The sequence below is a fragment of the Pelobates fuscus genome, chromosome 13 (genome assembly GCF_036172605.1).
Source record: "Pelobates fuscus isolate aPelFus1 chromosome 13, aPelFus1.pri, whole genome shotgun sequence".
Lineage (NCBI taxonomy): Eukaryota > Metazoa > Chordata > Amphibia > Anura > Pelobatidae > Pelobates > Pelobates fuscus.
In genome coordinates this window covers 11,970,129-11,995,481 of record NC_086329.1, presented here as the reverse complement: position 1 = coordinate 11,995,481, position 25,353 = coordinate 11,970,129, and the positions used below count along the sequence as shown (strand labels likewise).

The following is a 25,353-nucleotide window of genomic DNA, read 5'->3' as shown; positions in this document are numbered from 1 at the left end:
GTGTCCCTCATTATTCATTTGAAATTTTGTGAGATATGTAAATGAGCCAAAAGAAAGAAGCATTTATATACCTGTTGTCTATGAGAGCATTTGCAGAAAAGCAAACAAAAAGAAAAACCCAAAACACACAACATGAACAAAACAAACAAGAGAAACCTAACAGTTACGTAGCTTTCTGCCACTTTTTAATGAGAACGCTTATATTTCCTAAAAGACATTCTAAAGGCCTCATATTAAACCATTGCCTTAAATACCCAGTCTTTTTATTTTCGGGAACTAGTGGTGAATTTGTCTTCTACTCCCCCACCTGCTGTCGCTAACACAGAGGGTGTATTCACAGTTTAAGGTGGAATATTTGGTACCGCCGCCTGTCCAAGAAAAACACTATTGGCATCAGGCAGACATGGAGCAGATCATCTGACTGGGCACCTTATTCTCAGTCTACGTGCCAGGGTTGACACAGCAATAAAATATTTTCTGGGCGTATAAAGCGATCAGAAAGCACGTGTTCAGTCTCAAAACTCTTTAAAACCAGCATTGCAGAAACATTTACTGCAGTCAATTACAGCTCGATTTGACGTTATATCTCCACCAAATAAAAATAAACTTTCTAGGGAAGAAATTACAAACAAATTCATGCACATTGCATTGCGGTAAAACAGCCGTTTCAATAATAGAAACACTGGACTAAGAATTGGTACAAAAGCAAAACAAAATACGGTATGCAATTTTTCACTAAAAGCTGAACGTGTTAAAGAATGTTAGAAAAGTAGGATCTGTAATAGTGGTTCAGGGCTTGGGAAACTGTTGGAAGACAATGATCCCCTTCAATCAATGGAAAGACGGACGATACAATGTGTCGTTGAAGAGAACTGCCATGTCACCATGATAAAATTCCAACATATCTTTGTTTGTATTGAGTATATTTGTTACTTTCGTTCTTACATTTACTAAAGGGATAGAGGGTTGCGCACTGCTAAGAATGGAGGGATTCAAAGTGATTCAGTCAAATAAAACATTAATAGTTGAGAAAGTAAAATGTTTTAGTAGCAAAATTTAAGAAAATTTTATAAAAAATAACAAAATGTTCATCGTTTTGGTTTCATCCCTAGTAGAGCCGTCATGATCTGCCACCGTGTATATTTAAACGTTCAGAAACTTATTATGGTGTCACACAACCATATCTGGAAGCCTGTGCTGACCTACAAATATCCCCAATCCTCTTCCAGTGGTGTTAGCGGGTGATCAGAGGTGTTCTCAAATGGTTGTAAAAATGTATTATTTTTTGTTTGTTTAGCTTGCATTTGCTTGTAATTAAACTCAAACCAGAGGATCATAGATGTGAAATGGTTTATGGTCCTGGTTAAGTCGGCACTTTACGTACAACTATGGTTTTTAGGTAGTAAATACTGTACACCGCATTTATTTACAGCAAATACATTTCTGTGGAGGGAGGTAGAACTTGAGCATAAATTACCACCCAAAACTAGAAAGTATGAAAGTGAGGTCAGAAATGGTAGGAGGAAATGTGCGGTTCTGCATACGCATGTGCTGTGTGTGGGATGCCTAGAAAGGTGTGTTGCAAAAATGCCTACAAATGGGCATAAGTGCATTGTAATGGGCATTCCTTTCTCAAGTCATACCAACCCACGCTATTTAACATTTTATTTAACCCGATTACTACATATCACAGTTCACAGTTGCCAACATTTGAAAAACATTTCTAGGGACACTTTGGCGCATGTACACAGATGTGCACACACCGGCAAACACAAACAAACAGATACACTTAAAGAGGCTCACTCTCCTCCCCCCTCCTATCCAAAATGATTCGTTCGTAAAGATAAAATCTTCATATACATATTGACGGTGAAATTCCAACCCAACCAAAGGATATACTGAGACAAAGTAGGGATTAGTATTTTTCCTACACTTGAGAAAGCTTGAAAAAAAAAAAAACACTACGTTTTCTCAAGCCTTGACAAGCTCTTCACCATCACTAGTGACGGCTAAGGGGAGAAAGGCTCGGTCTATTGAAGATCTTACTGTCTCCCAGGATCCTCTATAGACCTCAGTGTTGAACTCTTGCCCATTCGCGAGAGTACAATGCTGGCATCGCTTCCTGGCAGATGAAGCACCAGGAACTGAAGAGGACCAGCAGGAAGACCATGGCGAGTGATAGGTTCAGGCAAATATAACATATTCTCCTACACCCTATGGCCACAGCATTGCCAGTGGTTGTTGTCACCATTGGGGGGTCTTTGCAAATTATGCAAAGAACCTACACTGTGACAGAGATACACACACACTGACACACACAAATACATACTGAGAAACAGATACACACACACAGTGACAGACTGACACACACAGAAATACAAATATTTCTAGCCACCTTCCTGACGACCCTCGGGTGGCTACACTGGCAGTTCTGCCCATGGAATGCTGGAAGTGTCCCTGGACAGCAGTCCAAAACATGGGACGGTCATGGAAAATTTGGGGCATTTGACCAACCATGCGGGATGAAATAAATAAATTAAATTAAATTAAATTAAAAAAAAGAGGCCAACATATCTGGAAATGTATAACCTAGTGCAGGATCCAGGGATTCTCTATGTTTCTTTAACACTTATTTTCCTAAAGGTACGACAACTATTGAATGCTATTTTTTTTAGCAGCCATATTGTCTGTCCAAGGAGGCAATTCAATAACTGGTACATTTTTACCCACATCATCTGATATAAGGAGCAATATCGAACCCAGATTGTTACACAGTGCCCGATGAAAATCTCAAAATCCATTTAACTCTGCTTTTATGTGATCCTATAACAGCCTGCAGAGTCTGCTCTCTAAATTGGAAGCAGGAACTTTGATAACCTGAAGATGATGCAAGTTACGGTGTCATCCACGGCCTCTTTGCCACGGTGATAAACCAGCAAAATGCGTTTACTGTCCAAGAATTCCCAAATTAGACTGTGAAACAGCAATATTTCTCCCACAGGAAATCACTGAGACTAAGCAACAGGAGGAAATCTAACATACACAGCAGAGAGGGCTCCCAAGGCGTGGTGAGAAGTTACTCACAATTTCCTTTTCATGTGGCAAAAATATATAAATAAATACAAATTAAAATATGAAAAACACAGAAAAAAATAAATATTCCAGAAACAAACAAACAAAAATCATATCCCAAAATTCCAATAAGCCAAAACAATTTTTATTCTTTTGAAATGTAACCTTTTTTTTGGTCTTTGCTATTGAGGTGCCAGAGAAATGCCCTAAGTAAACGTTAATATAACTTAATCAGTCTTAAAGATTCAATGGCATAAGATCAGAATGCTTCCCAGGAACTGCAGAATGACGAGAGAAGGATTTACCCGAGGCACCTATGACACGGCTATATCAATTATTTGGGTGTGTAGGTAGAAGCCGTCTTTGTCTCGTATAATGCAATTAACGCATCTAGATGTAACCGGCACAAACCTAATTCACATAATAAACCTGAGCTGCACACAATGAACAGTGAATAGGGGATTATTCTCTAAACAGTGATGGGAGCTGACAAACAGCTTGCACAATGTAGTGTTTCCCCACGAAGCTATTTTGGGCTAGATTTAGGCTAAAAAAAAAAAGCCAAGTTTGAAAAATATATCTATCCAAATTTGTTTAAAAAAAAAATAAAAAAATCAGCTGTCACCTCATCATAACCCATTGTTTAGTGAATAAACCTCCCAAAAGAGTAACAATGTACCTAGTACACCCCAAAAGATTAGCTCTTGTGAATACAGGTTAGTCATGTGACTGGGCTTTAAAAAACACTAATGTAATGTGGTTAGTAATGCAAAGATGTTTATATAAGAACTAACACTGTGATAATGCTTTACCCGCACCCTCACAGTTGGAGTTACAAAGCTTCATCTGTTAAAATGTGAGTTCTAGTTTGGCACAAAGCACTCGTTATGGAAAAAACACTTTGAAGGCAGGAACAGGAGCAAAGTTCAGCTCAAACTCGGTGTACGATGCACACACTGCCCTACAGTAATTATACGGTATTGTGTATTCCAAACACAAGTGACAAAGTGACAAAGTCTATTAGCATTATTACTAACCATGTCTGCCACTGAACGACAACTTTTTAAAAATAAACACAGTGGGTGAATGTAGTTTCACTTTACATGTGCAGCGTTATGGAATAAGGTTGTGCTTGAACATTAACAGTATTCCAGGGTGCAAGTTGTGTTTTGTAAATTATAGACATTTTATATATGTCTTTAAAAGTAAAACCATAAAAAAGTTTAAAAATATATATATATATTTTTACTTGCACTATACATAAACGAATGTGTTAAAACACAATAATTTGCCTATTTGGTTAGAAATACAAAAGATTGGCCTTTTTTTTATCACAATCGGCATAGGTGCAATTAGACAGAGAGAGAGAGAGAGAGAGAGAGAGAGAAATGGGTGTATTAAAATTCAGTGAAATATCTTATTTTCACAAATAAGGTGCAGTACAGTGACATTTAATTAGCAGCAATACTGTGTATTCCGACAATAAAGTGTATGTGTGAATTCCGCAACGGTGGTCTCATTTCCAAAGTTTTTAAAGTGCAAAAACAAGTGTATATAACCAGAAGTAATATGAATAGTGTAACAGTGTCACTATTTATCAGTGTGAAAACCTGAGTCACACACTATACTTAACTATAGGTAATAAACTTCTTTAAGAAACCTCAAAACAAAATAAAACAGAAACACATAATAGTGCAGACAATCTAATAAAAAGAAAATGTTTTATACGCAATATCTTCCAAAATGACTACTCACATACAGTAGAGCCTGGATATTGACTCTATTGTCCAATGGAGCTTTACTTTCTTATATAGCAGCAATATATGGGAGCAGAAGACAAAAACATATGGTGCAGTGAAGAGGTGGGCAACCTTCGGCACTCCAGAAGTTGTGAGCTACATCTCCCATATGGTCTTACAGGCGTAATACTGGCAAAACATCCAGGGAAATTTAGTCCACACCTTCTGTTTAAGTAAACAAAGATCGCACTCACTTGTACTAGAGCCTATTCTTCTCAGTCTTCACTGTATGTGTAAGCGTATCTAACTACCCTTGTTGTGAGTGATACTCAGGATTCCTCGATTGGATAGTTATTTATAGGCTTTACTATAAGTAACAACAAACTAAAATAAAAATAAAAAATAGGATACTAGATGAAACCAAAATAAATAACAGTGTATTTGCTTTTTATCTGAAACGCTGTGTAGGCATCTTTTTAAAAAAACCATAGGATGGGGCCAGTGACCAGAAATCAGTCATGGAGTGTATAGCTCCAACCCTGTGGGTCTTATCAGCATGGCGCTAGTGGATTTGAGCCAAAGGCAGGCCAGTCTATTATCAACATGCAGAAATATTGTCCACATAATTCACTATATAAACATGTCAACTGTCGGCGTGTGTGTATGTGTGTGTTGTAAACCTCTTATCAAATAGAGCTTTGAGCACAATGTAAGTAGATGCACTTTGTTTTAAGTAAAATATTGATGTCAAGTATTCACTTTTTTCACAATGATGGCATAAATGGCAAATCGAAGAACAATGAATCACTGCTTATACATTTTGGTATAACACATCTGCTTTTAGTTTGTCCATTATGTGTTTTCTGAAGTAATCTTTCCAGTAAATGGAACAGCAATGATGCAAATGGTTGTTATCCTGTATCTAGAGGAATGCTTGCAGATGTCCTACATTACCTGTCTAGAAAGGTGCAGACTGGAAATAATTTAGAACTTACAGCTTGCAGGATCCCGACAGCATCTTGTGAAAGCCAAGCTGGATAGTTAACTTCATCATTTAAGATAGCCTCAAAAAGGTCATCCTCGTTTTCTGCTTCAAATGGTGCATGGCCAGAAAGCATCTCAAACAGGAGAACACCCATTGCCCACCAGTCCACAAGAGGCCCATACTGCATCTCCTGCAGAATCTACAAAGAAACAAACAACTGAGGTTACAGTGGACATCCTAGCCTGTAGAAAGAAGTGTTACGTTAATGCTACCAACAGCCAGGGCTGCCATCAAGGCGGGTACAGGCAGTACCATGTTAATGGGCCCGGTCCATCATAGGGGCCTCCATGGAGCCTAAAGTGATTTTTGGCATCTAGCTCCCCTAACCAGATAGTGTTAGCCAGCGGCATCAGAGTGCACCCATTATTAGATGGGAGCCTACAAAGCTCCCTCACAGGCGGCAGTGCTGGAGAATGATGGAAGTGTGTGGTTGTCTGTATGCATGGCACAGGTTAGGGACACGGACATTTACTTTTTAAGGGGCTCCAAGATTTCTGTTGCAGCCCTGCCTACAGCATCTGCCATTAAAAGGTTTTGTAATTAAATTACAGCAAATTAAGCTTAAAGGGACTGTAGGCTTAAGGAGAATATTCTGTTACCTATCCCCCCTTTGTGCTGCTTGGCCAAATGAGGAAGCATTAGCCTGAGCAGCAATGGGCAGCTGTAATTGGCTGAGAGTTTCAGCCTATCACACGGTCCATTGCTGGTATGATTCAGTATGGCTAAAAGAAAGTGTGTAATCTCTGCCTACCCACACCTCCAGTGGGGTCCAGGTTGTGGGAAGCCAGAGACCCTTGTTTAGAGTCAGACTGTTTAAAAATGGTTAAACACTGAACGTAGGGACCGAACCAGGGGACTCCAGGCACTATAACCAAGTCAATCAGAAGAAATGGTTCCTTTATGGTTTTCCAAAACCGAGTTGGATATGTTTAAAGGTAACCGGAGTCTAGAAGCACATTTTTTTCCAATCGCCAGTACATTTAAACTTCAAGTAGTTTAAACATGATTCTACTAGAAATGTTACCAATAAAATATAAAACAAATATTATATTTTGCCCCAGTCATACTAATTCCGCAAAAATCCATACCTCGACATAGGGCTCTTTTAACATACCTCTGGCGCAATGTAATCAGGTGTCCCACAAAAGGTTGATGTTGTGCATCCTTCACGAATCCCCTCTTTACACATCCCAAAGTCCGCAAGCTTGCAATGCCCTTCATGATCCAACAATACGTTGTCCAGCTTCAAATCTCTGAAAAATACACAAACCAAACAAAACGGCCATTATAATTGGTTACTCACCGGCCAACTTACAGCAGGTACTGAGACTCACTTTCGGAATTATCTGAAGACAAAAGAAGATTCAGGTTTTCTGAACAGTTGTGCATGAGCACTTCCTAACATCAACAAAAGGAAACGGCTGTTGGCATCACGAGAATAACCTTTGCAATCGGAAGCAGACTCTGCAAGTTTTCCCACTGCTGAAATACTTCAAACACATTTTGTGACATCAAGGTGTATAAAAAATAATTTTAATCACCGTGAATTCTATATAACTATGTCCTAACGTTAGCTTTGTGTTTCCAGAATTTTTTTATTGTAATATTTGTCATTTTTTTGGTCCTTGGGAGGAATTTTTTTTTTCTACGTGATGCAATATCATACCTTCCATGTGTCCCTATTTAGGAGGCACAGTCCCTATTTTGGGCCCAAATCCATCTTTCCCTCTTTTCTATCCTAATGTCCCTCTTTTCTAGGACCTTCATATTGTTGTGAGTGTATAACACAATTCTAAAAGCAATACGATTCCCAGTAATGTGTCTTTAAACTACAATAAATGAAATCAGTCTATGTTAATAAAACATATTGTTCTTGCACTAAATTAAATTGTACTTGCATACATTATTAGAAGGTGTTTAACATTTCTCAGAACAGCCCCACCCCAGCTCACACCCCTATAATGAAAGTGTCCCTCTTCATGCATTTCAAATGTTGGAAGGTATGCATATATGGGGAGGGTGGGGTAATTTAACGAATATTTATGGTGGTAAACAGAAAACAGGATTGAAAAATTTAGTTTTTTCTCTCTCGAAAATTCACTGCTTAGTACATAAACCTTGCTGCTCTGGAAAGGCAAAGAAACAGATATACAAGCTTATGTAATAGCTACATTACGGCAATTTATAGTTTAATTATTTCTTTAACCCTTAAAATATGTTACAATCCGAGATTGGGGTAAGGGGGCAGTCATAGTGATTATTAGACCTGTGACAGGCAGTGCTGGGTTTTATTGAACGATATGTAACATTTTCACTATTCTGGTTTGTGGTCAGTGGTCCATTGGGTATTATTCCCAGACATTAAACGAGCGTTGAGACACGGAGACATTGGGATTAGTGAGCCGGCCCGACCTTAGCCTGATTTTACTGCATCGTACAAAGGATTCTTTTTCTGTCCACAAGCTGCATTCCAGGAAAATCTCTCTCACACCTCACCAGTTTCTCTCAATTTGATCAGTCGTTTTTCTCCCGGCTACACTGGTACACTTCTTTTTTTCTGTAACAAAATTGCTGATTCATGCACTGTCTGTCAACTCATTGCTGTCAGTGCAAGTAAAATAAAACAGATAAAATAGCGCCAATCAAGATCTGTCAGAATGGTGGGACTCAAAGATTGCCTTATATCTCAGCACAGCCAACCGGTAAAACGCATGGGTCACGCTACCAATATAACCGGTTACTGCCTGGGTGCGATGAAAGGTGTTTAAGTTTGAGGCATCATCTTGACATATATTGCTTCCACCCCCCACTCCCACACTGTTTCCTAAATACACATCTCCCTATCCAGAGCCACCGATGGGTATCTCTTCCACGCTGTAGGATATCTACATGTAATTAGACCGGGGCAGCGGAACAAGATGTACAACCTCTGCCACCATTAGTTTGTATAGAATTAACCTTGTATTAGTAGCAGAATGGCCTACTGCTTCCATTTATACACACGGGGGAGAGGGGGGGGGGGGGGCTTTTTTCATCTACCCATGTTAGTTAGACCTCATTAATACAGCTTATGGTTTTCCAGGGCACAATTAATAGGCTACTCTAAACACCATAACTACTACAGGTCCTTTATGGTGCTTGGAGGGCTCCGTTAATGTTGAACAAAGCATTTCTGATTAAACTCTGTGTGATGCGGGGCTAGTGAGATGGTAGAAGTGTTATTTCACCTATTCCTCCAAACAATACTTTTAAACAGAACCTTGAAAACCGTTTCTCTACTGTAAATTGTCAATTAATTTTTAATTGTCAATCCAATAGCTGGATTGGAATCAGAAACATATAGACAGAAAGTAAGACGTTCTCAGAGGAAAATAAACTGGGCTAATGAAATGCCAGCCAGGTCACTATTATTGGGTGCAACTTTTCTATTACAAAGAATATCAGCTTGCAGGTTTTTTTTAGTTTTTTATTCTATGAACAATGCATTATTTTTTAAACCTTCCAGTGTCAGACAATAAGAGGATATTGTTTTCCCGCTGAAACTGAAATTGACAACTTATATAATATGCATATAATGGAAACAGATATGTTTTATAACTGGAAGACAGTCATGTAATAATACAAGGCGGGTGGTAGACATATTGGACTAGGTCCAGCAGGAAGGAGCTCCCCTACTGACCCTGTAGGTGGATGCAGAGAAGGCCTTCCACAGAGTTGGATGGAGATTTTTGAGGAAGGTTTTGGCCCGATTTGGTCTAATAGGCTGGATAGCTAATGCAAATTAGTACGTTATATTCATCCCCTTCAGCTAGATTGGTGGGACAGGATTTTTGTACGGATTGGTTCAATATATCAAATGGAACGAGGCAGGGGTGCCCTTTATCATATATACTATCTATAGAACCCCTTGCTATCAATATAAAAAGCAACCCTCAGATTAAAGGGGTGATATTTAAATACCGGAAATTAAAGATATGTCTATATGCTGATGACATTTTTATTTCAGTAACAGATCCACATCTCTCTACCATATTTAATGCAGGAATTTCAAATATATAGTATCATATGAAATTATAAATTAAATATGAATAAAGCATCGGTCTAATTGAAAATATTGACGCCGATAACCTTAAAAGACATAAAAAGGATTTAGATTTTACTTGGACATCAGAAGCCATACGATATTTGGGTATAGATATTACTGCAGACCCGAAAGTGATAATGAAAGTAAATTTTTTAAGACTCATTAAACATACCAACATGCTATTAAGGAAATGGATAAATTATGAGATCTCTTGGTGGGGGAGAATTCATACTCCCCAAGTGGGCATACTTATTTCGAATGATCCCACTGGCAATCCCAAATCAATGGTTAGATATCATACAATCCAACTAATTATATCTGGAGAGGTAAAAGACCCTGAATAAATACTAGGATTTTGTCCAAAAAAGACCATCAGGAGGGTATAGGATATCCGATAATCAGAAACACCTATCAGGCGAAAATGATTATCCACGCCCATAAATAACAAGTTAGCGACTTGAAGGCGTGGTATAAGTTGGAAGCAAGTAGAGTAGGCATTGAGAACACAGATTTTCTATTGTGTAATGATAAAGGAAGGTAGACAAGTATTAATGATACCCAATCAGAGTGCTCTGTGTCATTTTACACAGCGTGGGAAAGTTATTTGGAATTTTCCCACGCTGTGTAAAATGACACAGAGCACTGTGATTGGATGGATTTCAAGCCATCCAATCACAGTGCTCTGTGTCATTTTACAAGCGTGGGAAAGTTCTTAGGTCCCCCCCCTTATTACCATTATGGCCCCCACCCCCCACCCAGGGGTGGGGGAGGACAGTAGGTCCCCCCTTATTACCATTATGGCCCCCACCCGCCGCCCAGGGGTGGGGGCTGGGGGGGAGAGGACAGTAGGTCCCCCCCCCTTATTACCATTATGGCCCCCACCCGCCGCCCAGGGGTGGGGGCCGGGGGGGAGGACAGTAGGTCCCCCCCCCTTATTACCATTATGGCCCCCACCCGCCGCCCAGGGGTGGGGGCCGGGGGGAGGACAGTAGGTTCCCCCCTCATTACCATTATGGCCCCCACCCACCGCCCAGGGGTGGGGGCCGGGGGAGAGGACAGTAGCCCCCCCTTATTACCATTATGGCCCCCACCCACCGCCCAGGGGTGGGGGCCGGGGGGGGAGGACAGTAGCCCCCCCCCTCATTTCCATTATGGCCCCCACCCACCGCCCAGGGGTGGGGGCCGGGGGGGGGGGAGGACAGTAGGTCCCCCCCCCGCCTTATTACCATTTTTTTTACAGTGAGCAGCCACAGGCTGCTCACTGTTTAGTGGACATGCCCCTACTCGCGGTATAGCGAGTAGGGGCATTGGGGAGATTTTAATCTCCCTTGTGCTATTATGGGGGTCATATTGACCCCCATAGAGTGAGGGGGGACCTGGGGGGCTTATGAAGTTGTGGGGAGCACAGCTCCCTGCCGCTTCTGTCTTTACATATTACAAGGAGGGAGCTGCGTGCCGGTAGCTCCCTCCTTGTAATAAACCGAACGAGCAAACGAACACTGATATTCGGTGTTTGTTTGTTCGTTTGATTTTTTCTATTCATTCATTCGTCTGTCTGATGAATGAATGAATAGGTGAAATTCCCGTTCGCATGTCCAGGTGTTTCACTGGGCATGTGCGGGAATCTCACAGTCTATCTAGTGTGGGCAGATGACGTGTCCCACAGGGACTTCATCTACCCACACAAAGATGGCGGCGCCCTGAATATAGATCGGGGCAGAAAATAAAGAATAAAAAATAGGTAAAGTGGGGGGCTTAGGGGCAGTTGGGGGTGACTAGGGGGTCAATTGGATGTAGTGGAGGCGGGTTAAAAAAAAAAACGGGATTCGGCATGACAGTGCCGCTTTAAGGATGCCCTGCACCCATTGTCACACATGAAAATTGATAGCACCCCTCTTTGGCTATTTCAGAAGTGCTTCAATTATTAGAAGTTTAAATATTCTATAGCACTGTAGAACGCGTTGGCATTTTAGAAATATAAATAAGCAATAATAATTATGCTCAGCATCACATGTAACTGTTACAATCCTATAATAATGTGAAAAATGTGCTGTTTTAAAGATAAGTGTCATTTTTCTGACCCTTATGACAATGAAATCTATTGAAACGTTTACTGTGCAGCGTTGTAACGGTCACCAGGGGACTTATGTAACCGTTTACCAGGAGTTGGAGCCCAGTTGCAGGAGATGGCACAGAGAGGAGGCAAAAAACATAAGTGCAGTACAGATTAAGGGGAAATCCAAAAGCAGGGTCAGACGAGAAGCAGAAGTCAGGGCCGGCAGCGGAGTAACGTAGTCGGTAAATCAGGCAGAGGTCAGAGTCCAGGAAATCAGTCAGTAACGAAGCAGAGATCCGGCTGGAAACACCAAACAGGCAAAATGACCAGATACTAGGTCTCAGGCAGGGCTGGCTTTTACAGCCTGCTAATTAGGTGCAGCTGACCCTAACTGGAAAAGGGCTGCAGGTGGATCACTGCTGCTTAATCCAGGGCAAGGGGGTCAGGAAGCAGAAAAATGCAAACAAAAACTGAAGCCCCTTGGTGGATATCATGGTAGAGAACCTGACTGGGATGCTGGAGCTCTAAATTCAAACCCAGCCAGGTCTCTTAAAGGGGCGGCCACGCCTTGCTGTCTGCAGGGCTCGGGCTGTGCCGTGACAAGCGTGCATCTTCAAGGTGCGGAATGTGATGGCACCAAGGGGTCAACTTCAGTTTTATTATATACACTGGTTTCTACCAACACCCCAAATGTGCCAATTCTGCTTTAATCTAACACGTTAAAGAGAAGAACATATTCCAAAACTAGGACAAATGCTATAAGAGAATCCCACCTCTACATTAAGTCAAAACCATTTTTGTGGATGTCAGCGTTTCTTTAAACGAGTATATCTGTTTAAGAAAAACAGAAAAAAAAAAACAATTTTCAAGCGATTACATCAGTTAGTTTAAGATGTCTAGATAGTAGAATAGCAGAAAAACACAAAAACCGGGTCATCGAAACTGGGAAAGCGTGATTCATATTTCCCCAAACACAGATTTATATGGATTTGCCTTACTTAGGAAGGGTGTGCCGGATTTAGGGTGTTCAACATGGTGGGGTCAGGGGACAGTCAATAGTTTGTGTGAATGGGTGTACTAAATGTGAACAGGAAGACACAACATTTTTTTTCATAAAGTGCCAACGTATTTGTTTAACTTGTAAGTAATCAATGGTTAACATTTATAGGAATCTGAAAAAATAGATCAAATGAGGGGTCCTGATCCTATGAATGAGGATGTGTTATTACAGCCTACATTTTATTTTAGTTTTTCACATACTCCTATGTGTCCTACTTTAAAGGACCACTCTAGGCACCCAGACCACTTCAGCTTAATGAAGTGGTCTGGGTGCCAGGTCCTTCTAGGGTTAACCCATTTTTTCATAAACATAGCAGTTTCAGAGAAACTGCTATGTTCGTGAATGGGTTAAGCCTTCCCCTATTTCCTCTAGTGGCTGTCTCATTGACAGCCGCTAGAGGCGCTTGCGTGATTCTCACTGTGAAAATCACAGTGAGAGCACGCAAGCGTCCATAGGAAAGCATTATGAATGCTTTCCCATGTGACCGGCTGAATGCGCGCACAGCTCTTGCCGCGCGTGCGCATTCAGCCGACGGGGAGGAGAAGAGGAGGATCGGAGGAGAAGAGCTCTCCGCCCACCGCTGGAAAAAGGTACGTTTTAAACACTTTCCCCTTTCCAGAGCCCGGCAGGAGGGGGACCCTGAGGGTGGGTGCACCCTCAGGGCACTCTAGTGCCAGGAAAACGAGTATGTTTTCCTGGCACTAGAGTGGTCCTTTAAGAGTATCATTATGAGCAACATTTGGCTGCCTCACTTTATTTCCCTAGTAAATAAATAAATAAATGTTTTAAGTTCAGGATGACAATACTCTATAGTTCTAAGTAACACACTGATGTTTGGCTGACCTGTATTTTAAAAACTTTAACAAAGTTAAAAGGGTCATAAAGCAGGCATCTAAAATGCCTGTCACTGAGTTACCCGAACATGTGTGTTAATAGCCCACGACACACACACAAAAAAGTTTGGTAAATACTTTTTTGAAATCAAAACAAAATTGATACATGACTAACTACTATATAACAAACAAGGAAATAAAAAAAAAAGTAAATAAAATTTAAACGATCAAGATCATTGCCTATTATAAATGATTTCATAAACTCTAGAGAGTAGAAATAAATCTCTGTCTGCTTCCTTATATAGTCTGAGTAATAGGTGTCACGCAGATTGTTATGATGTCACGGCTAGAGATCACCTGGAGGTCTAAAACTAGTTCCCTTCCACTGATGCCAATCTGTCATTCTGAACGATACAAACAAAGGTGTTTTAGATTGTATTAGGGAACGTTTGATTTTATTAATACGATTTTATCATAATAAAAAGAACATATCACAATCAGGCTTTGTATTGTCGAAACTGTATCCCATTTTATTGTCACCCTTTAATGAATAGAGGGACTTTGGTATTAAATTGCACTTTTTTGGTCTTAAAATAGGTCCAAACGTATGTAAATAATGTTTAGAACAGATCAGAAACTGATCTCCTTATTCTTTTTTTCTGATCTTAGAATGGTCCCTCGTTAGAACGGTTTTCGCGACAGTCTTCGTACATACCCTCAGTTGAAATAAATATATAAATTAATCACAGCCACTCAGGCACATTCCTAAACTATTTTATACGTTAAAGAAAACAGATCTACAAAAATAGGAACACTTAACTGCTGAAAAATGTTCTGTCTGTCTTTGATTGCTGTCTGTCTGGTTTTTACTCTTAGGAGAGGCAGAGGCAGAGGCTTGGGTCAGACACTCTCACCAACCCCAGAACCAGACTGTCTCTTTATGCCCCACGTCAATTGATCTCTGCCCCCAAATGTCACTTACATTGTGATGCTTACTGTAATAAGATCCCGAACACACACCTAGCTTCCCAGCTACGTGGAAATGAGCCTCTGCCAGGACACATTTCTTGCACAGCTCCATTGGGGTGTTCAGGGTGACATAATGGCATCCAACAATTATGAAGGGTCAGAACTGAGGGATGCCACATGCATCATTTGTGAACCGGTCAGTTCTAGGTGCTCTCATGATGTCCATTTCTGGACACCACGCTGGCTCAGGTAGAAGCACTCTTAAAAAAACGCTCACTTTTTATCTATACATTTGCTGGCGAATCTATACTAGGGATCAACTGATCTCATTTTTCCACAGCGGTGCTGATTATCGGTCGCCTTTTGGGCCGACTGACGATAATCAGTCCGGATGTTCTCTCTACGAGTTTTTACAAAAGTAACATAATTTCTACACAAACTTGCCATTAACTGAACAATAACAGTTCTATTACTCTCAGGCAGCCAGTACATGCTGGGATCAGTGACATCCCATCATGTAAAGTGCTTTTACGGATCAGCAGTCCCACTCAAATCACTGTCAGACAACCTGTATGGCTGGAATCACTGAGATCCCAGCACGCTCAGTGCTTTTACTGATAGGAGTGTGATTTCTGACAGCAGTCACTCTCCTATAACTGTCAGCCAGCCCAGTACATTACAGAAGATTATTCACGGTCTTAAATCCCTGCCTTCTGCTGAGCCTTGCATGCGGGGACTCATGAAATCAGGTGCATGCACTCCACTAATGGTCTACAGTGCGATTCACATCCAAAGTGACCCATGTCATCGCCATACCCAAAGCCGCAATGTATACATTTCAGAACAAACTCCTGACCAGAACTTAATCTTTGAGGGAAATGGAGCCCTGTGGAAGCAAAAATCTTCTGCTCACATTAGTGAGCTAAATAAAAATACATGATTGATGTAGAGGAGATTAAAATTTGGCAGCTGTGTGATATTGCTCAAATCAGCTGGCAATGCAAAGCCGAGGGTGTGAAGGGCAGTCAGGACGACAGGACTGTCTGCTACCTCTAATATACACAAGCAACAATGTTTAATGTTTGGGATTGTGGATATGAAAGGGGCCATCTCACCAAAAAATAAATAAATACATAAAAATGTTATTGCATTATAGGTAAGATGAATAAATATAAAGCAATATATATGGTATGTTTTAAATGCACAAAGCTGTCTGGCTGCTGGGATCCCAGAAAGTAATGGTAGAACCCGTACAATTTGGATTTGCACATTGGGGAAACATATATCCACAAGATTTCAAATGGAATAAAGAGGGACACTTTAGTTTTAAGGGTGTGAGTTGAGTGTGGCCAGGGACGGTGAGGTATTGAGACATTTTAGGTGACTTACTAATAGCAATTTTTGCACCTAAAATGTCATTTAGAGCAAGAACAATGTATCTTATTTACAGACTAATTTCTAAACACATTTATTGCAGTTAAAAGCACATTACTTGGAAAACAGAAAAGATATCCAACGCATCTAGCTAGCCAGAGTCTTAACTGAAACCAGGTTGTGAGGCTTCATGTACGAAAATTGACCCAACCTAAAATAATGTAACGACACGGTCCTGTCTTCGTAACAGCAAAAACACTCAACCACTCAAAACGCTGGTTGACGAAAAAATGAGCAAAAGATCTCTGGAGAATTAGATTTAGTGCTTCATACAATTGAAGAAAAGAAAAACTCCTTCCGGAGAGAAAAGAAAAACTGTCCACATTGAAAGCCCGAACATCCGTAATCCTACGAAAAGATACGAAGCATAGCAACAGAGTAATCTAAGTAGAGAACTGGCAAAGTGAGAGACGTTTATTCTCAAGCCAGTCACACAAAAACCGCATCACCACCAAAACATCCCAAAAGGAGGAATATTTCGGCCCTGGCGGATGTGCCAAACGGATCCCCTGCATGAGTCTACAAACCAATGGACCCAAACATTTTTGAGGTCGTTTATTACACCTTTAAACCAAATCCCAAAGAGATTTACAGTTGCTCATTAAAGGTCAGATTAAAAGTCAATATCATTTCTAAGCCCTTATGAAAAGCATGCGTTGCATTGACTTTCTCTCCAGAAACAGCGACAGAAGACTTTCAATCCAAGACACGAATGAAATCACAGATGGAGACGGGAAGCTTTGGGCAGCATTAAGTTATTATGCAAGAAAGACGAAAATAGCTTTCTGTGCTCTGCAGATCTAATTTACAGAGAACCATAATACAATGTGAATGGACTAGGCAATTAGCGGCAGTAATTTGACACTGTGTTTGTAGTAATGCGGGTTTTATACAACACCAGGAAACGCAGGGATACAATAAGCACTGCTAAACCCAATCCATGCAAACAATTAAAGCATTTGGTGACATGGTAAAACTCATTTGTACACATCACCCCGTGTGTGTGTGTGTGTGTGTGTGTGTATGTTTTATTTGTTCAATCTGAGTGCTTGATTAAAGTGAACAAAATGTTTACTTGCTTTGATTTTGTGGCAAATCCCATTTTGACACATTTTCCAGTTAAATACTCACGGAATTCAGCCAATATTAAATGTGAACACACATATTATTTATTCATTTGCACCCACTATGAAGCACTTCCAGCGTTTTTCTGTTTAATTCTCCATTCAACAGAGCTGCTGGTCTACCCTTGAAGCTGCAATAAGTCATTTTATTTGAGAATTGTGTTTAAAAATTTACTTATTTTTTTTTTAAAAAACATCAGGTGCTCATAATCTCAAAATGCAAATAAAATGCAATTACGGTACTTTGCCTTTTTATAGAGCAATAAAGTTCAATACATTCTTTTAGTGCACATTTGGGGTTATATTTTGATTTGTGTCATAATACCAGATTCTGGCGCTTCTTGTAAGCTGCTAATAATCTTTGTGTACAGTACAGAATATATTGCAAGCTAGCGTTTTGGCTTTGTTGGAATAGACGAGGGTGAATGTTAGGATATTTGGACTTTATACATAATTCAACTGCATTTTCCTCCTGCGCATATCGGTTTCCTGTACTTACTCAAGTGTCTGGCAAAGTTTTATTGGCAAAGTCTCACTTCTAACAAAGGATAGAGGGTTGGGGTTTTTTTTTTTTATTCATACAGAACTATAAATTTACAAAGTCTGCTTGCCCTTTGTCAAACATTTCAGTTTTGACTCCCCCGTGCTGACGCAACTGTTTGCGAAGCTCGACTTCCTCACAAGACAAACAAAGAAGCAGGATAAACACAAAGTAACAACACTGTGTATCTGTTACCATAAATCAGCATTTCAACACGGTTTATAACACTTTACATGTTTTTATATTTGTGGTTTCAATAATCATGTGATCGGAGGCAGCAATTAGCTAACCGCTAACACAACAACAGATGAACCTTATAGGTCGTGATCCTATTGTGCATATGCTGCAGAACTTTTTAGATTAGATACCACCATTTTGATGCTTGCATATTGTATTTAATATAGAATAAGCCTGTGCACTGCAATTAAAAGTTAAGGCCGTAAAATGATTGACAGGAGTTCTTTCACAGCCAGAATGGAACTGAGGACTTTTTTGTATTTTGGAATTATGGTTTTGGCGCAAATTTTTTTTTTCGTAAAGCATATTCTATGTTATGTATTAACGAAAAGAATGGGTGTGTTCCGACCTGGCGTGACCCATTAATTTAGCATTCAAGTATGAGCTACTGGTAACATTTGGTCTTTAGTCTCTATACACAAGCTGACTGGCTCGAAGGGGTGAGTCGCTCTATCAATTCATTACCACTGGCTATTAAAGCGTTAGGAGTCTGAAACAGTCTAAAATCATCTGATTGATGATTGATGCATCCTACATACGTAACGAAGAGGACAGAGGATGAGAAAATCAGCCCCAAGATGGAAAATCAAATTCTACAAAAAAAAGCAACTCTTATGAAGCCTGTTACTTGAAGTTTTTAAGACCGACTGGAAACTAAAGATGCTTTTTTTAATTGCCTTTCCTATGGGTTTTATTTGCTATGGTTTTACATTTCTTTACGAAATGTCACTAGTAAATTTAAATCATAATTTCCTGCGGCTTGCTTTTTTTTTTTAGAAAACAAGTGACATTGCTGGGTAACTGGAATCAAGTGTTAAGTCTTCCTTGGCCACTTGCCATGACCAGATTAAAGCATTTAGCGTTGTATATTGTAGAAAGTAATGTATTCACAAGCTTAACGAGAATATTAGTGATTCATTTCCCTTGACGGGCAGGGTAAGCAAATGCAGAAACTTTGCCCCGTCCACCTCCTTTTACAAATGGCGAGTATGACTGATTTGTTGGCCTTGTGCCTTCCTTACCCCTCTGTCCTAAAGTCCTTACAGAACTGCAGTTATATTGGAGGCAATACTCCTTGCAGTAGGTATAAATACTGGTCTGTACTTTAAAAAGGAACCTTTAACTTCCAGGATATTTTGTTTACCTATCACTTATATTTAGCAAATGTGGCTTTTTTCGCCCTGTCACTCACTGCTTTGGAATTTAGCTAGTGTTTCAATGTTTCGGCTCTGCTCCTTTGCATGGTGTGCCATGGCTGTGCCTGCACTGAACTCGATTGTGATATCACCTGCCATATCTTTAACGTACTTAAACGGTTTTTATGGGATGCTATTATTTAATATTTTTTCATATTAAAAGTTTTGGGTTATTTTAAATTTTTTTATGAAATGGTGTAAATTCTAGAGAAGTTGCAGTTCTGCTTTAAAGGAATACTAAAGTCACCAAAACCACTTCGCCTCAATGAAGTGGTTTGCAAGCAGTGGTCTTGTAGTTTTAGAGACTAAAATGTATCCATTGTAGGATTAAACACACCTCTTGCTGACAGCCACTAGAGGTGCTGCCCTCTGACGCCAAACGTAATCAAATTCAGCTCATATGAAAACACTGGATTTAACGCTTCCCTATTAGAAGCATTTGATTGGATGAGTGTGTGATGCCCGCTGTGCATGCGGATCTCATCCCCATATGGTCTTCAATGAGGTGATTGGCTAATCAAAGAAGCGAAGGCTCAAGGAAGACATCCTAAAAGGAGTAGTTTTTGAGATAACATTTAGCTTAATTGCCATTTTTTAAAGAGTACTATCTAAAATAAAACTACTACAAACCAAACCAATATATATATTATTTTGGTTTGTAGTAGTTTTCTTTTAGATAGGACTCTTTAAGTAATGGCAATTAAGCTAAATATATATATGTACACACACACACACACACACACACATTTTTCCCTCTGACAGATGACACAGATAACAAATTATTTTTTTTGATATCAGAGAGAGCGCAAGAGAGATCACATGGTATGAATGCAGCATGTCTCTAAATGCTTCTTAAGACTCCATATTCTGAGCAGAGGAACTCAGAATGGATAAATAATAAAGAAACGCTTTGCTGCAGCTTTAATTGGGCCTGAGAGCATATCAGTGCCCAGCCAGCAGCAGGAGGGGAAAGCTGTACTCAGAGCCCGGTCTTTCCAGGTTATCTGAGTCTCTGAAAACGCCAGGCTCGCATCGGAACAATAAACAGAAAGAATTCTGCAGATTTAAATGCTTTGTGAGTTCATTATTAATGCAAATACTGCGTCCACACCCCTCAGGGCCCTTTGTGAAGTGTTAAATACACTACAATGTACTAAGTCCATCTATTTGTATATGTATTTCCATATCCCCTAACTCCACCTGCTCGGCTATGAATAGATACAATGCAGCGTGCATGAATGGGGTATTGGATTGCCAATGTTTTCTTTGGTTGGAAGATGTCCCGAGAAGACAAGTAATGATATAAGGGGAGACAGAGGATAAACATCTCGGCAACTACGTAAATAACTCTGGCCACATTACTGAAAATGGACTTCAACATTCACACCTGTATATCTCTCTCTAAACACTAAATCGTCCGGATGGAAACTGAACTGTAAACTGTAGCCAAAAACAGCTGGTTTGGAAAGAAGCCTTAACCCAGCGTGGTTATTTCAGCTTTAATTTTACTAATTGGTTTTCAATTAACTACAGTCTGCTGTTTAATATTCAATCAAGTCCAAAACGCAAACTGATAATGGACAGAAGTTCAGATTAAATTTTTTACTCTTCTGTTTGTAAATATATTAATCACTGACCAGAAATTGCACAGATGAGTATATATTAATGGTGGCTGCGGTCTACTGGACAGTACAGATTTCCTTTGGAGATAAAACCAAGAATGTATATTTCCCAAGTTTTATACACATAAATGATTGTCTCTAAACTTCCCTCTTTATGTGAGATCCAAGTATCTTTCAACATCAGTGTTCCTTTAAGAACAGCTGGACAGCTTACTCAGATTCTGTCAGGTGCCCGCTGCTGTCTCCTCTGCTGGGCACACGCAGAATAGAGGGTCTGGGGAACAATTTGACTACGGACTATCGGAGGGCACCAAGATCCCTCCCAGGAATGTAACACTACAGCGGGCTCTGGTGGTTATGGTACTTGGAGTGTTCTTTTAAATTATATATTGATTGTCACTGTAACGAAAATATACCCCAACACGCAGGATTCAGCTAAACAGAAGACAACACAGAGGGGAGATACGTCTACCGGACCTTAGAGTTGCCGGACTCGACGTATATAGGAGCAGTACAGAGTCAGGAACGATCCGAGGTCAGGGGCACAAAGAGACAGCGTAAACTAGGACTAGCCGGGGTCTGGTACACAGTAAACAGCAAGTCGGCAAACAGAACAGATAAGGATAAAGACATAACGTAGTCAGAAAACAAAGCCAAGGTCAAGTACGAAGGAACACAACTGAATACAACAAGCGCTAAAGGGAACTGAAAAAGAAACCACGATAGGGCAAGGAACTAAGGGAAAAAGGTGAGTATATATAACTAAACATCTATTTTGATTGGCCCCTGTCATATCCACGCCCCCAAAAGGTAAGTGTATGGGGAGTGTGGCATGACAAGGACCAATGGGAGGCCTTTTCCAATTTAGGCTCCCACTGTCCCTTTAAGAGTGCGCCCGAGACCTGCGGCGCGCTCTTAGAGTCAGGCGGGACACGTGACCGCTTCTCGCGGTCACTGCCCGCCTTCCTGTTCCAGCCGTCGGATGAGTCACGCGCGGCTCGTGCAGCAGCAGGACCGCGCGCGGCTCGAACAGAGGACGCCGGCCCCTGGAAAGGGTAAGTACCGCTACAGTCACAGAGTGGAAATATCTTAATATCTGAGTGTAAATCAGGAACTCACGGCTCTTATTCGTGAGCTTTTAATGGTTAAAAATTCAAGATATTTCAAATAAACACTTTTTTATGTTGTTAATTGTATTAAGGGTATTGCTCATTTATTATCTGATTAATAATATTTTCCTTCAGATCCTGTGTATATCAAACATGAGCGTACAACTGTTTAACCGCAATAAAACTTACAGTGAAGAGAACGAAGAACCAAGAGTATTGTAAACAGGGGATCTACTAACCAAGGTTTAATTCATTCAGGTTAAACCCATTACACAATTTGTTTATTGACTACAATAGAAAATAAATCCACAGGGACAGTGCATACAAATGGGTAAAGGCTAGATAAAAATCTTGTCCAGGTTTCAGGATGGCAATTTAAATTATTCTTGAAACATTAGCATTCCTGTGTTTATCATTAGAATTCAAAATACTCGGCTATGAAAAAACAAAAAACGCAAACGCAAGAATACACACACACACATACCCCATGAAAAAAACAAAAAAAACAAGATAAAAATCAAACACCTAAAAACCACACACTTCTATTCTAGACATGTAGCAAATTCATTATATTTTTTGTTTTGTAAAATTGTGTAATAGATCTTTATCACACAAACACCACTCACAGATTGTTCTTGCCAAATACCTATAACAATCCCATAATAACTACATTTCCTGATCAATTAGCATCCACCAGCTGAGGACTGAAAACCTGGATAATTCTCTGTATGTGCTTCGTGTGATTTGAAATATTACAAACGAACAGTTGAGCTAAATGGTAAAAAAGCAAAACACGCAATGAACATAAAAATTAGGTTGAAGAGTCTATAGTGTTTCAACATGCATAATGCACTTTATTCCTGGATATTAAGGGTTTAGGATGAATTAGAAAGAGATAAAGTAATAAAACTTTTTTTAAAGCTTTTGAGATTATAAAAAATAAATAAAAAATGTAATATAATAACCTGGCAGAATGTATCATGAAACGAACAAAGCGATAGTCACGTCCGCTTTTCAAGTCATTCCTTACAAGACCCGTCATGCCAAGAAACACAGCCTGTGCCAGCATGCCAATGCTGCCAATGCCAATATTTACAATGTATTCAAACATAATAAATGTTAGCTGTATTATTGAATGTAGCCAGAACTTGCCAAAACCCAACTGTTTTGTCTTTTAGGAAAACCCTTGGTTGACAAACGCATGATTACCTGCTGATTGGGTGGGGTAATTCATACTGTAAACACTGTGCGCAAAGTTTTCTTTTCACGTTCGGGATTCGAATGCCACGAACATATCACTGCAAACTGTAGATAACACGTCCCTGGGACATGTAATGTTAGAGTTGTCCTATGCACAAACCAGGAATGATTGAGTTCTGTTGGACAATTTTGGCTTTCCTATGATTCTTAAATGGAAAGTAATGTATGTTTCAGAAATCTAACATAGCTTGGGATTAAGGAATATGTAAATCCACTGTTCAGAAAGTAGCAGACCCATATACAGGAAGTTTAATTTGTTAAAAACACAAATTAAGCTTCTTATGTACATTTGGCAGCTATTATGTGCTTGCAGTTTCATTCATTCCGATTGTTGAGACTACTTGCGCATGTGTGCTCCCTTTGTGCAGAAGTGCTGTGAGATACTTTGAAAAAAGCTGCACATACACACATCATACAAGAACATGTAGGGTTAAGAGGAAGCATTGCTCCATATGACAATACAAGGTTTAGGGATTTTTGCAAAGATTTTTGGTTATTTACTTAGTTTCCTCAAACAGAGAGTGATTCTCTTAAACAGATTAAATTATTGTTTCATATGTAAGGAGTGTCTACAAACCGTAGTTTGGGGTGCCAACGAGCTAATCCCGGAATCTGTACCCCAATTATTTCATTGTTTCTGTCCCTCTCCACAGTCAGTAACACACGCTGCAGCATGTCGATTGTGCTCATATTTCACGTGTCAGAACAGTATGTTTTCATCATATTAAGAGCGTTCCTCCAGAGGGCTGCTTTAAGCACCATAACAATTTTGCATCATTGTATAGTTTACGGTGCAGAGTGTGTTCTGCACTCGCTCTCATTTCTGAGTGTGGTTTCAAACGGCACAAACACTGAAAAATCACAGGACCTAATAATAAAAATCAGACTTTGTAGATCATGACGGAGTGGGCCAATTCACGTGGTAACGGGTCTGCCAGTATCAATTTGTGTTGGGGGGGGAAAAAAACAGCACACATAATAACAACAAACATATAATAAAATATACAGCTCAGATTATAAACTAGTTTGAACAGTGACGTTTTTATCTATGCGTCCTTCACCAATATTGTGTCTGTCAATTACCTGCGGTTATAGATATCAGCTGTGATGCACTGCAGAATATGTTTGCACTCAACAAAGCGTAACAATACCAAACAACATACTTAGCAGACTAACACATTACACGGTTGGGCAATCCTTTGCATTCTGGGGTTTGTGGTCTCAATTTTGCAATTCCCTAAAACTCCACACTGTTTTTGGGTTAAGTATTGAATGTCAATATTCCGTTGCAGGGTCCTTCATATGAATATTTCCACAACCTAACAATACAGCTTTTAAATAGAGAAAATGTCAAATGTTGAGGTTCTGCGGTTATAGTTGTGATTTTAGATAAAATTATACAGGAAAAATACTTGTCCTTAATATAAATGGTAAAAGATGTGTAGATGATCTCATTAAAGTGTCAGCGTTTATGAAGGCAGGTGAAATCGCAAGAGAAGAGAGTATTTTCTGCTATCTGACACTAAACTAGAAGGAAATTAATGTCACGGGGTAATAAACTACGGGGGAAACGTCATAAGAGCGCCTCCTGCAGGATCGGTCATATATCTGTAGTGTAACAGTGAACTATGGACCGCCTTTTCAGAACATCTTTTATTTTCATTATAGCCACATCTTCATTAAAATAGAATATTACCTGTAGATAACTCCTTTGTTGTGTAGAAACATGAGGGCAGAGGTGATTTCAGCGCTATAGAAGCAGGCGCGGCCTTCGTCAAATCGTCGAGATTTCTGAATGTGAAACATAAGGTCTCCCCCGTTTACAAACTCCATGACAAAAAAGAGCCTGTCCTTTGGGGAGAAAAAAAAAAAAAAGACAAAAAGAAATAAAGATCTAATCACACAGACAGACAGACAGACATGAAAACTCTCATGGCATTAAAACGTTACATTCCTGGTTCTGATGATTACA

The 25,353-nt window shown here is 39.9% G+C and overlaps 1 protein-coding gene across 1 annotated transcript in view; it reads right to left on the bottom strand.

The window, feature by feature from the left end:
* PRKCH (protein kinase C eta) overlaps nucleotides 1-25,353 on the bottom strand; it is a 114,738-nt gene that overhangs the window by 8,456 nt on the left and 80,929 nt on the right. Inside the window, exons 10-12 of the mRNA XM_063440430.1 lie at nucleotides 25,078-25,232; nucleotides 6,971-7,109; nucleotides 5,807-5,995 (exon numbers count right to left, since the gene is read on the bottom strand). Of these exons, the coding sequence (XP_063296500.1) occupies nucleotides 5,807-5,995; nucleotides 6,971-7,109; nucleotides 25,078-25,232 (483 nt within the window). The remainder of the gene's footprint in view (nucleotides 1-5,806; nucleotides 5,996-6,970; nucleotides 7,110-25,077; nucleotides 25,233-25,353) is intronic.